Below are 12,362 nucleotides of genomic sequence, written 5' to 3'. Positions count from 1 at the left end.
CTTTACCTTCACTGGAAATGACCAAAGATCTTCCTTTGTAACCCTCCTTCTATAACTCTTTTGTCATCCACCTTGAACCGCAAGGTAATGGCAGAATAGAAATCTCTAATGTAATGTAATAACTAATCCAGTTGTTTAAAGCTAGGAAATCAATAGTATTCTATTCTTTAAAGAAGAGAAGGAAGAATCAGAGTATGACTGGGCACAACCACTAACCCTCAAGCCTTGCATTGAAGGATGCTGGTTTAGAAGGACTGAGGTTGAGAGAGACACTAAAGAATGACAGTCTCTGGTATCCACAGCAGATATTGTGAAGTCATAATGCCTCATTCTACCAATGCCTAAGAGCCAACATCATCAGTGATGTCACAATGGGTTCATCATCCTTTAGTTGGCTCACATAAGAATCAGAGTATGAATGGGCACAACCACTGACCCTCAAGCCTTGCATTGAAGAATGCTGGTGTAGAAGGACTGAGGTTGAGATAGACACTAAAGAATGACATGGGATGGTTTCCTATGGTTATTCAGGGGGACAGGGACGAATTCTGTCACTGTGCCATTCTCCGTTTCTGAATAAACACCATTCTTGCTCATCATAACACATCAACAGCCTGTTCTGATTCCACACACTTTTGAATTTTGCCACCATTTTTGTATCATCCGCCTCTACCAGGAGGGAATTTCAGGCATCTACCACCCTCTTCATGAAAAAGTATTTTCTGATGTTACACCTAATTCTACCACCTTACAACCTCAATTCACGTCCTCCAGTTCTACTGCTTCCCCATTTCTGGAAGAATTTTGTTTGTATATCAATACCTTTCAAACAGGGGTAGGCTGAAAGTGATCTGGATCATCAGGCAATAAGGATCATGCCTCCCCCAACCTCCCATCTGGCAGAGATTAATGGTTCTGCATATATTGTAATATTTCTATAGCTCATTACCTGTGGTAATTAGAGCCCTTTTCCTTCTGCTATATGTTAATATGCATAAAACTATCCACTCCCCTTCCCCCTGGGCTGCCCCATACTCTTTATATTAAAAAAAACCATATAGACTACTGGTATTCTCCCGCTGTCTCCATGCTATAATAATTGAATTGCTTAGCTGAATAATTTGAAATGCTCCAAAATGTATAATAGTGGGATCCTGAGGCAGAGTCTAGTCTGAGTTTTCCTGGACTCTGTGCTCACTCACATAAACAGCCTGGACATTCTTACAGATGTAACAGTTTTTAATTAAGTACAGACCTGAGCTTGTTACCTCATAGGCTCTGGTAAGGCAAAACTCTTTCTCAGCTCAAGTATAAACAGTTTCTTAGGCAAGGTTCAATGGCTGGTCCCAGCCATACCCAGACATAGTACACAATCCTCAGTATAACAAGGTTGGCTTATCTTAGCCAGCCATGTATCAAAAGTCTTATACTATCAGCTCTTCTAACAGTCCTTGTCAGATTTCTTGACTTCCCAGGGATTTTCCTCAGCCCACAGCTAGGGAAGGGTTCTCTCTCTCTCTCTCACAATTCTCTCTCTGCTTCCCATGGTTCTCCGCAACCCACAGTTAAATAAGAGTTCTCTAATGGAAGTCTCTTCCTCGGGACCTCCTCTCTCAGGGACCTCTCCAAATGATTCTAGTCTGGGGAAAAAGCACTCCTCTCTGTTTGAGTCCTGCCCCTCTGACTCAGCAGAGCTGTATCACTTCCCTAATGGATCTCTGCACTGAACTGCAAAGCTCAAGGCATTCCGGGACAGATAGTTTTCTCAGATTTGTCTGATGTTCCCTGCTGCCCAGTGGTATAACTGCACTTATAGTGAGGGAAAATCCCTTAATCCCTCACAGGTCCCTTAACTAGCACTCTTTGTATGTCCAGTAAGAAGAGAAGGGAAAGGAATCATTCTGCTAGTAACTTTTTTTGTAAGCGTTATATGCATTTAAAATATGATAGGAGAGAGAGGAAGTGAGAGAAGGGGCTGTTAGCAATGTGGAACATTTTTAAAGATGGCGAAGAGAGGGATCAACTGCCCATAGAGGTAATTTTACATATTTAAGATAGGAAAGGAATAAGAGCAGGGGTTAGGTGACTTTGTACTAGGTCAAGGTGAATCACATTTAGGTAGACTTTGGCCCGGATTCAGTATAGGGCACTTATTCTCAGAAGCTGCCTAAGCAGCTTTTGAGAATTGCGCAAGGGTGCCCTATACAGAATTGCCCTAAGTTGCCTAACCACCATTCTAACTGGCACCCATATTACAGGCGTCGGTTAGAGAATCGCGTTGCCACTGAACTGATGGCGGAAAGGGATCTCCCTGCCATGATCAGTTTAGCGGCCGCGGCCCGTCCCCCCTGCATGAACACTACTGCCAGGAGGGATGTCTGGTCTCTCCTACTGGGATCCCCAAAAGCAGACCCCAAATGGCCGTAGCAGGAGAAGTGCCCAATTTCTCCTGATGTCACCCCGCTGACATATCCCCTGGCAGGAGTGATGTCCCCCAACCCCCGTAATGACCATAGCAAGAGGGATGCCCAGTCCCTCCTGCTGGACACCCCACACCCCAGTAATGACTGTGGCAGGAGGGATGCCCAGTCCCTCCTGCCAGACACTCCCCACCCCCGTAATGACCACGCCCAGGAGGGACCCCCCCAAAGGTAGGCTACCAAACCCCCAGCTGGAATCCTCCCAGATCGGCCGGACCCCTCCCCACCTAGCCCAGCAAGACCAACTCCCCTTAACCAACCCGAACCCCCCCTACCTTCAGTAGTTGGCCAACCTGATGCTTCCTCCATCCATCCAGTAGGCCTGCCTTCATCTGAATGGCAGGCCTGCCCCTTCCCAGTGCATTGTGGGACGCACCAGGAAGGGGCCTAAGGGCCTGATTGGCCTTAGGCGCCTGGGCCAATTGGAATCTTAGGCCTCTCTCCCAGTGCATTGTTTCCCTTAGGCTCATTCTTTTCTCAGTAGTAGTTCAAGATGAGTTACATTCAGGTACACTAGGTACCTCTTTCTCCCTGGAAGGCTTGCAATCTAATTTTGTATCCGAGACAATGGAGGGTTAGGTGAATTGCTCAAGGTCACAAGGAGCAGCAGTAACTTTTAACCAGACAGCCCTGAATGTCAAGCCTGGTGCTCTAACCACTAAGCTACTCCTTCGCTCCACCTAGGATCTGGTTTCAAATGTGCTCCTAAATCTAGGATCCTAAAAATTGGCTAAGGCGGTAGCTTTAGAGTGGGGAAAAATGTTAGGAGCTTATTATCACTGGTTTTTTTCAGTAGTAGGGAACAGCCTCCTACATCTAGGCAAATGAATTTAGCAGCCTAACTTTTGGCCACTAAAGGGAGAAGCTATCAACGTGGGTTACCGTTAATAAATGTTATTTTACCACTAATTCATCCTAGTTTTGCACAGGTCCCATTTTATGTTAACGAGAGCTAGTTTCTAATTACTGGGGTATGGTAACGTGAACGAAGGTGGGCCCTGGAGCCAGAATAAGCTGGAACCACACAGCAAAATGATGATGAGGAGCAAAATAACATTTATTTTAGGTGTCAGGTAGAGGTCCTGTTCAATTCACAAGGAGTAAACACCAAAATTAGTCTCCTTGCACTCACGCTTACACTGTGAGCTTTTAAAGCCAAGGAAGCTGTAAAAATCTTTTAACATTTCAGGTACCCTGATGGTTTGATATAAATAATATATAAATAAATGGTACATAGAAGAAAGGATATTCATAGAATATTAATTAATTCACAGTTTCCTAAACTCATAGCATACTTTACAGAGCTCATTAACCAATCCTCAATAAGTTTTTGCTGTTACCATTAACTATTGAAGATGTTTGTGGTTAAACAAAAAGTTGTCTCCTTAAAGCCCGTATCCTACTTCACAAAAAATATAAAAAGCAAGATGTGTTGTTACAGTCCAGTCTGCTGATTAGCTATCAATTTACCTTTCAGTTTATCTTCTAGGAGCAGCACACAATCTATATGCATTGCCATATTAAAAAAATCTTTACAATCTGCTAATTATAGTACAGCAGGCCCATGTTAGTTTTGATGTTTTATGTGCCTTATATATATTTTTTTTCCTGAAAATTTATTGAAAATTTTATCAAAATACAAAAAAAAGGAGAGAAACAAACAATCAATATCAATACCATAATCGTGGAACAATAAATGAGCAAAAACAATTATTCAAGCACAACAGAAAATCGTTAGATACATACAAACAAAGGTAAAAATATTCTATGGTGTTGTGATAAGTAGCGGGAAGATATTCAAGAAAAGAAAAAAAAGAAAAAAAGTCAGGCGAGAAGAGGGAAGAGAAAGAAAAGAAGGGTGATGACGGAGGGCGAAAGGTAAGTAAGAAAGCAACACAAGGGGTGAGAAAGAGAAGAGAGAGTCCCCCAGAGTGCCTTATATATTTTTTTCTATTGATGCAGATATGTGTTTGGAAATTAATTACTGAATATAATAATATAATATAATGAATACAGCCGCCAGAAGATCTGCTGCTAGAAAGACATTGCTCCGTCTCGTTTTCTTCTTTAGTGACATGTGGTTTCTACCAGGACAATATTAATGTTTGCTTCCTGAACCAGCAGTTATTCTTCTCAGCTGGCATGATTCAAAGGATTTGAAGGCGCACTGTTGCCAGCAGGTTCTTAACCCCACTTTGCTCAGTAGAAATAAAGAGCTTGCATGCCCTCGTGTGGCTGAGCTGTGTGTGACTTTAATTAAAACTTTTTTATATTCCCGATATCAATAGACTGTTGGTTCACAGCAGTTTGCTGGGTAAAGAAAAAGTAAGGAACCCTTCCCCCCCATAAAACCCCCCCACTTTATCTGCCATCATCTACTATATTATGTTACAATAGAGAGGAGCCCTGGGGCTCCTTTTACTAAGGTGCGTTAGGGCATTAACGCGCGTAATAGCACGCATTAGACCTTAAGTTGGTTCTAGCCACGTAACATGCGGTAATATCCTGCGTGCACTAAAAACGCTAGCGCACCTTAGTAAAAGGAGCCTTGGTGTGAATTTTCCAAATTTTAAAAATGTATTAATGATCAGTTCATAAATTAAAAAGTTGATGAAATGTCCGTAGGTTAAAAATAGTTTGTCTATATTTCTAGCAGATGAAGATGAGGACCCAACATGATGCCATGTGCTGATGAATGTGCCTACATCAGGAATCAAGTAAATGTCCAGTCACTTCCTTAACATTAGTCCCTATTTAACATCATATACCAGCAGACCAATGTGAACTAATTCGTCAAATTTACAAATTCTTTAGGGCTTCAGACATGCCATTAATTGTTTCGCTGATATTTTTAGCGATACAAAACATGTTTTTATATGGCTTCTTCATTTGCCCATATATATTTATTTTTCAATTTCTCTTGTCTTTTATATTTTTTAGTTTCTCTTACTTTTTGTATATAAAGTGCTTCCCATACATAGTTTTTTTTAAAAAAAGTTAACTTATCTTAACAAATTGTCGTTTCCTTAATAGGATCGGGTCGGGGCTTGTCACATCGACATGTTTCGCCGTGAGGCTTTTTCAAGATACAGTCCCCCTTTTTTCAATTCAAACTGACCATCCCGATATCCAAAACCTTCTGATCTATCCCATATCGGGATGGTCAGTTTGAATTGAAAAAAGGGGGACTGTATCTTGAAAAAGCCTCACGGCGAAACATGTCGATGTGACAAGCCCCGACCCGATCCTATTAAGGAAACGACAATTTGTTAAGATAAGTTAACTTTTTAAAAAAAATAAACTATTTATGGGAAGCACTTTATATACAAAAAGTAAGAGAAACTAAAAAATATAAAAGACAAGAGAAATTGAAAAATAAATCTATATGGGCAAATGAAGAAGCCACAGCCATGGCCATATAAAAACATGTTTTGTATCGCTAAAAATATCAGCGAAACAATTAATGGCATGTCTGAAGCCCTAAAGAATTTGTAAATTTGACGAATTAGTTCACATTGGTCTGCTGGTATATGATACATCAGGAATCAAAACATCTGAGGGTATTGAGCATGAAACAATAACTGTTCCTCACAGCAGTTGGCAATATAACACTCATAAAATCCATACACAGATGCATAACAGTAGGTTGAGCTTACTCAGGAGTGAAAATCATAACAAGGTATGTAATTGGTCCTGAAACAATAATAATAATAATAAAAAGTTTATATACCGCAGGACCGTAAAGTTTTATGCGGTTTACAATAGTTAAAAATGCTAAAATTGAGTAAAACTTACAAAGTTAAAAATTAGCAACTATAAACCTTTAAGATTAGTTATTGTATAAGATTTTGCAAATCAGCTACCTCAATGCTTCAAGAACAAATATGTTTTTAGGTGTCTCCTAAATTTCTCATAATAAGCAAAAGCAATTTTTCTAAATCTTTACCCCATAATGCTGCCCGATACGAAAAAAGATGTTGAAGATATTTTTTTAAGTTTACATCCTCTAACCGGTGGGGAGATAAAATTCAAGTGTGAGCTTCTCTTATGTCTATTAGTTGAGAAAGAAAAAAAAGGTCAGTTATATATTTAGGAGTTAACCCAAATAAAACCTTAAAACAAAAACAGCCAAACTTAAATTTCACACGCGCCTCCATCGGCAGCCTGTGCAGAACGGACAACTTCTTATGTTTATGGTGGTAAGGAGTGGCCTAGTGGTATAGCTGCAATCCTAAGGCTGCTCCTTGTGACCCTGGGCAAGGCACATAATCCTTCATTGCCTCAGGTAAAAAATAAGTATCTGTATATATGTAAACCACTTTGAATGTTTAACCACAAAAAGGCATTATACAAGTCAAGTCCTATCCCCCCTCCTAATAATACAGGTGGCAAAATTAAGGATGAGGGTCTTACCATTTAATTTCTGTGACATCTGCATCCCCATTTTAACTCTCTCTTTAAAGCTGGATGAAAATAACTTGAGAAGAGAATAATCTTTTGATACTTGGCAGTTGTAAAAATGTCACTACAATATATAAGTAGAAAGAACAGTTTAGAGCAGAAATAATCTTGTTTAGTGTTATAATAGTGGTTCAAAATGGGGCAGCACGTTTGATATGTGATGGAAGCAGATTTGAACACGTAACACCATTGTTGAAATGGCTTCAGTGGTTACCTGTCAAATTCCTTATTGACTTTAAAGTTCTAGTTATTCATTATAAGATCCCTTGGTATTTGACGCAAGTAATGAGCCTATAGCAGACAACTAGACCAGGAGTAGGCAATTCCGGTCCTCAAGAGCCATAAGCAGGTCAGGTTTTCAGGATATCCACAATGAATATATATGAGATAGATTTGCCTCCTTGAGATGCAAATCTATCTCATGCATATTTATTGTGGATATCATGAAAACCTGACCTGCCCATGGCTCTCGAGGACCGGAATTGCCTACCCCTGAACTAGACCTTTAAGGTCAGAGGGAGTGTTGCGACGGGTAACAGATGAGTTACTACAGGGATCTCAAAATCCCTCCTTGAGGGCCGCAATCCAGTCAGGTTTTCAGGATTTCCCCCAATGAACATGCATTGAAAGCAGTGCATGCACATAGATCTCATGCATATTCATTGGGGAAATCCTGAAAACCCAACTGGATTGCGGCCCTCAAGGAGGGACTTTGAGACCCCTGAGTTACTACATGTATACTATGCAAATACCACATGAATAGGAAAGAACAAATTTTTCCAAAAGTCCCCCCTCAGAAAACTACTGGATATCAAAAAAAGGAGAGGCAGAGTAAATGTTCTCTTCAATCAGTCACACACACTTAGCATGAGTAAATAAACAGTGCTCAGAAACAGATGTTTTTTTATTTCAGACCAAAACCTCCGGGAAAACCCGGTAGGTTTGAAAACTGGCATAAGAGGTTTCTATCATTGCATTGAATTTTGTTGAAAAGCAGCAGCTCAACAACATGGGCAAACAGCTCCAAATATGTATATACAAAACTTATCTGTGTTTGCTGAAGTAATTGAGATAACTTTGGGTGACAGGTATATCATTATGGAATAGTTTGACTGGACCATTAAGGTTGCTCCCTGATGTACAGAAGTTCAAGGTATTGAAAACAACTTTGTTTATGGAGTCCTTTAACTGACTGGAATATAATACTGGCCGAGGTGAATGCTAGATAAATTACGTGCTGCTTATTTTAAATGTTTTGTATGTGAGATTATGATTATGTTTGTATTTTGTAAACCACTTAGGTTTAAGCATGTTAGAAATTGTTTTGAATGAATGAATGCATCTATAATAATAAAACCCTAGAGCACGCATGCGCTCTTGAAATTTCGTGTTTCCTGGCGCCGTGAGGTGTGCTTTTGTGGCAGAATTCTATTACACCTCACGGCGCTTGCAGGGGCTGGAGGCGCGTGCAGTGGCTGAAGGCGCGCGACTGTGTGTCAGCGCGGTCGGCGTCAGGCGCGTTTGGCGGTTTGTCGGGGCAGGAGAATGGCGGTTGCAGTTGCGGTTTCACAGTGGCAGTGCCGGCATTTTCTCTCCTGTTAGTGGAGAGTGTCGGTTCCGGTGCTGCTTTGCAGGAGGGTGTGCAGCCGTTGTTACAAGATAAAAAAACCCAAAAACAACGGCTCAGGGAAGTGGAGGGGGAGAGGGAAAGGGGGGCTGTTTTGGAGGGAGGGGTGTGCTGGGAGGCCGACAGACAGAAGGGGGCCAGAAGAGACAGAGAAATACAGGCAGGGGGCCAAGGACAGAGACAGGAGGCCAAGCAGAGAGACAGGCAGAAAGACAGAGAGACAGAAAAAAAAAAAAACTGGGGGCCAGGGAGAGAGACAGGGGGCCAGGCAGAGAGACAGCCAGAAAGATAAACAGGGGGCCAGGCAGAAAGACAGACAGAAAGAAAGACAGCCATCCACACAGCGGCCAAGGAGACAGAGAGAAAGAAAGAATGACAGACAGACAGAGGGCCAGAGAGACAGACAGGGAGAAAGACAGACAGAAAGTCAAACAAACAAGGAGCCAGAGAGACAGACAGAAAAGGAGACAGACAGACAGAAGGAAAGACAAACAGACAAGGGGCCAGAGAGACAGATAGCAAGAAAGACAAACAGCCATCCAGACAGCAGCCAAGGAGAGAGAGAGAATGAAACAATGACAGGTAGACAGGGTGCCAGAAAGACAGACAGACAGAAAATCAGACAGCCAGCAGCCAAGGAGAGAGAGAGAGAAAGAAAAAAAATGCAGAGAGACAGACAGCGGCCAAGGAGAGAGAAAGAAAAAAAAGACATATAGACGGTCAGCGGCTAAGAAGAGAAAAAAAGACATACAGACGGCCAGCAGCCAAGGAGAAAGAGAGAAAGAATGATATACAGACAGGGGGACAGAGAGACAGACAGAAAGGGAGAGAGACAGACATAAATAAAGACAGACAGATAGCCAGAAGCCAAGAAAAGAAAGAGAGAAACAAAAAAAAAAGACAGACAGTGGTCAAGGGAAAGAGACAGAAAGAAAAGGGCCAGGGAGAGAGAAAGACATACATCCTATATAATAAAACCCTAGCCACACATGTGCACTCTTAACTGCGTGCTTCCATGATCTGTAGGTCTGTGGCCGCAGGAGTGCGCATGCGTGCTTATGGTTTTTCCCCCTCCCTGTAAGACAGTTCGTCTTCGTTGTCGGCGTCTTCTCCCCCCCTCCCTGGCACACCCAAACTCTCGTTCAGCCTCCCATCCGACCCTCCCACTGCGGTTTGACCCTCCCATCCGACCCTCCCTTCCTGCGGTCTGGCCGGCTCCCTTAGTCCCTTGCCACCCTCTTCCCTTCCCGCGATCCCGACAAACGTGCAGACTCCAGCAGCGGCCGCAGCACTTTAAACACGCTGCTTCGCGGTCTTCTACTGCCCTGATTTGCTTTGCCCGACACGGCAGAGCAAATCAGGGCAGTAGAAGGCCGCGAAGCAGCGTGTTTAGAGTGCTGCGGCCACTGCTGGAGTCTGCACGTTTGTCGGGACCGCAGGAAGGGAAGGGGGGCAGCAAGGGACTGAGGGAATCGGCCAGACCACGGGGATGGTGCACGGCAGCCTCAACAGTGTATAGGCGGGCGGCGCGTGAAGGAGTTTGAGCGGTGGTGGCAGTTTCGCTCAGAGGAACGGCTGGAGGGTATGGTGCCGGTGCTGCAGGTGTCCCATGCAGGTAAAAATTCTCTATGGAGGGGGAGGGGAAGGGGGAAAGGAGGCTGCTTTGGGGTAGGGGTGTGCTTAGAGGCAGACAGCTTTGCTTGGGGGGGGGAAGACAGAAGGGGGGCCACAGAGAGACAGTCAGGAGGAACTGGAGGGGGAGAGGGAAAGGAGGCTGCTTTGGGGGAGGGGTGTGTTGGGAGGCAGACAGCTTTGCTTGGGGGAGAAAACAAAAGGGGGCCCATGGAGAGACAGTCAGGGAGGAACTGGAGGGGGAGAGGGAAAGGGGGCTGCTTTGGGGTAGGGGTATGCTGAGAAGCTGACATCTTTGCTTGGGGGGAAAGACAGAAGGGGGGCCACAGAGAGACAGTCAAGGAGGAACTGGAGGGGGAGAGGGAAAGGAGGCTACTTTGGGGGGAGGGGTGTGTTGGGAGGCAGACAGCTTTGCTTGGGGGAGGGGAGACAGAAGGGGGCCACGGAGACACAGTCAGGGAGGAACTGGAGGGGGACAGGGAAAGGGGGCTGCTTTGGTGTAGGGGTGTGCTGAGAGCCAGACAGCTTTGCTTGGAGGGGGGAAGACAGAAGGGGGCCACAGAGAGACAGTCAGGGAGGAACTGGAGGGGGAGAGGGATAGGGGCCTGCTGTGGGGGAGGGATGTGCTGGGAGGCAGACAGCTTTGCTTTGGGGAGGGGAGACAGAAGGGGGCCATGGAGAGACAGTCAGGGAGGAACTGGAGGGGGAGAGGGAACGGAGGCTGCTTTGGGGGGAGGGGTGTGTTGGGAGGCAGACAGCTTTGCTTGGGGGAGGGGAGACAGAAGGGGGCCATGGAGAGACAGTCAGGGAGGAACTGGAGGGGGAGAGGGAAAGGGGGCTGCTTTGGGGAAGGGGTGTGCTGGGAGGCATACAGCTTTGCTTGGGGGAGGGGAGACAGAAGGGGGCCATGGAGAGACAGTCAGGGAGGAACTGTAGGGGGAGAGGGAAAGGGGGCTGCTTTCTAGCACCCGTTAATGTAACGGGCTTTAACACTAGTGACTAAATAAATAAATAATTATGTTAATAGGCTGGTACAACAGGACATGCTGATGTAATTTAGTCTAAGCTTCTCTGCAACTTATTATAATGAGCCAATCAGTGCTGATAATTGGGCATTAACAATCAATTATCAGCACTAATTGACAACAATTAGAATTTGTGGGTGCATCTTTTTAAGCGTTTTTATAACGCTTGCAGTCTAAGCAACAAAGTTCATGATCTACAGGCCCTGATGTTAGAGGCAGACCTAGATATTGTTGCTATCACAAAGACATGGTTCAGTGATTCCCCTGGATGGGATGCTAACATACCGGGCTATAATCTTTTTAGGAGAGACAGGGATGGCTGAAAAGGTGGCGGAGTAGCTCTCTATGTGAAGAACAATATCCAAGCGACTGAAATGAAGGACTTGGGGAAAAGAAGAAGCAATATGGATAACTTTGAAAAGAGAAGATGGAACTTTTATCTACATGGAACTTTTATCTACATGCAGATATCCAGAAGTTGGAAAAGAAAGGGGAGGTGCTATTGCTGGGTGTCTTCAACCTGCCAGATATGGATTCCATTTGTGGAATCAGAAAGAAGCATAGAGAGAGAGTGGATGCCTTTCAAAATGCTCTCCTCAGGCAAATGGTGACAGAACCCATGAGGGAAAAAGTGGGGAAAGTGTCTCTAGCATCCACTACCGCCTGGGCGGTAGTGATCATCAAACAATTTGGTTTGATATAACACCTAAAGTGGAGGGTGGCCATATAAAGCCAAGGAACTGAGTGGCATCCATCCCAGGATATTGAGGGAGCTCAGAGAAGTTCTGGCAGGACCTCTTAAAGATAAGTTCAATAATTCCTTGGAGATGGGAGAGGTTCCGTGGGATTGGAGAAGAGCGGATGTGGTTCCTCTTCACAAATGTGATCACAGAGATGAAGCGGGAAACTACAGGCTGATAAGCCTCACTTCAGTTATTGGAAAAATAATGGAAGAATGGATGAAGGAAAGGATAGTGAACTTTCTAGAATCAAATGGGTTACATGATCCGAGGCACCATGGTTTTATTAAGGGATTGAATTCTTTGACTGAGCAACCCGAGAATTGGATCAAGGTTGTGCGCAATAGCGTAGTAAGGGGGTGTGGGGGGGTTGTGTGTGGTCTGCCCTGGGCATGGT

General features: G+C 44.2%; 1 protein-coding gene across 3 annotated transcripts in view; it reads right to left on the bottom strand.

Annotated features, from left to right (window-relative positions):
* KCNIP2 (potassium voltage-gated channel interacting protein 2) overlaps positions 1-12,362 on the bottom strand; it is an 808,713-nt gene that overhangs the window by 294,415 nt on the left and 501,936 nt on the right. For 2 of the 3 annotated variants that reach the window (XM_033943166.1, XM_033943165.1), the window contains exon 2: positions 6,894-7,005. The exons of the other annotated variant lie outside the window; for it this stretch is intronic. In XM_033943166.1, coding sequence (XP_033799057.1) covers positions 6,894-6,924 — 31 coding nt within the window. In that variant the 5' untranslated portion in view covers positions 6,925-7,005. The remainder of the gene's footprint in view (positions 1-6,893; positions 7,006-12,362) is intronic. 3 annotated transcript variants of the gene reach the window in all.

This window comes from Geotrypetes seraphini, chromosome 4 (genome assembly GCF_902459505.1).
Source record: "Geotrypetes seraphini chromosome 4, aGeoSer1.1, whole genome shotgun sequence".
NCBI lineage: Eukaryota > Metazoa > Chordata > Amphibia > Gymnophiona > Dermophiidae > Geotrypetes > Geotrypetes seraphini.
Note: the sequence above shows the minus strand (reverse complement) of the source record. Positions and strands in the feature narration are given on the sequence as shown.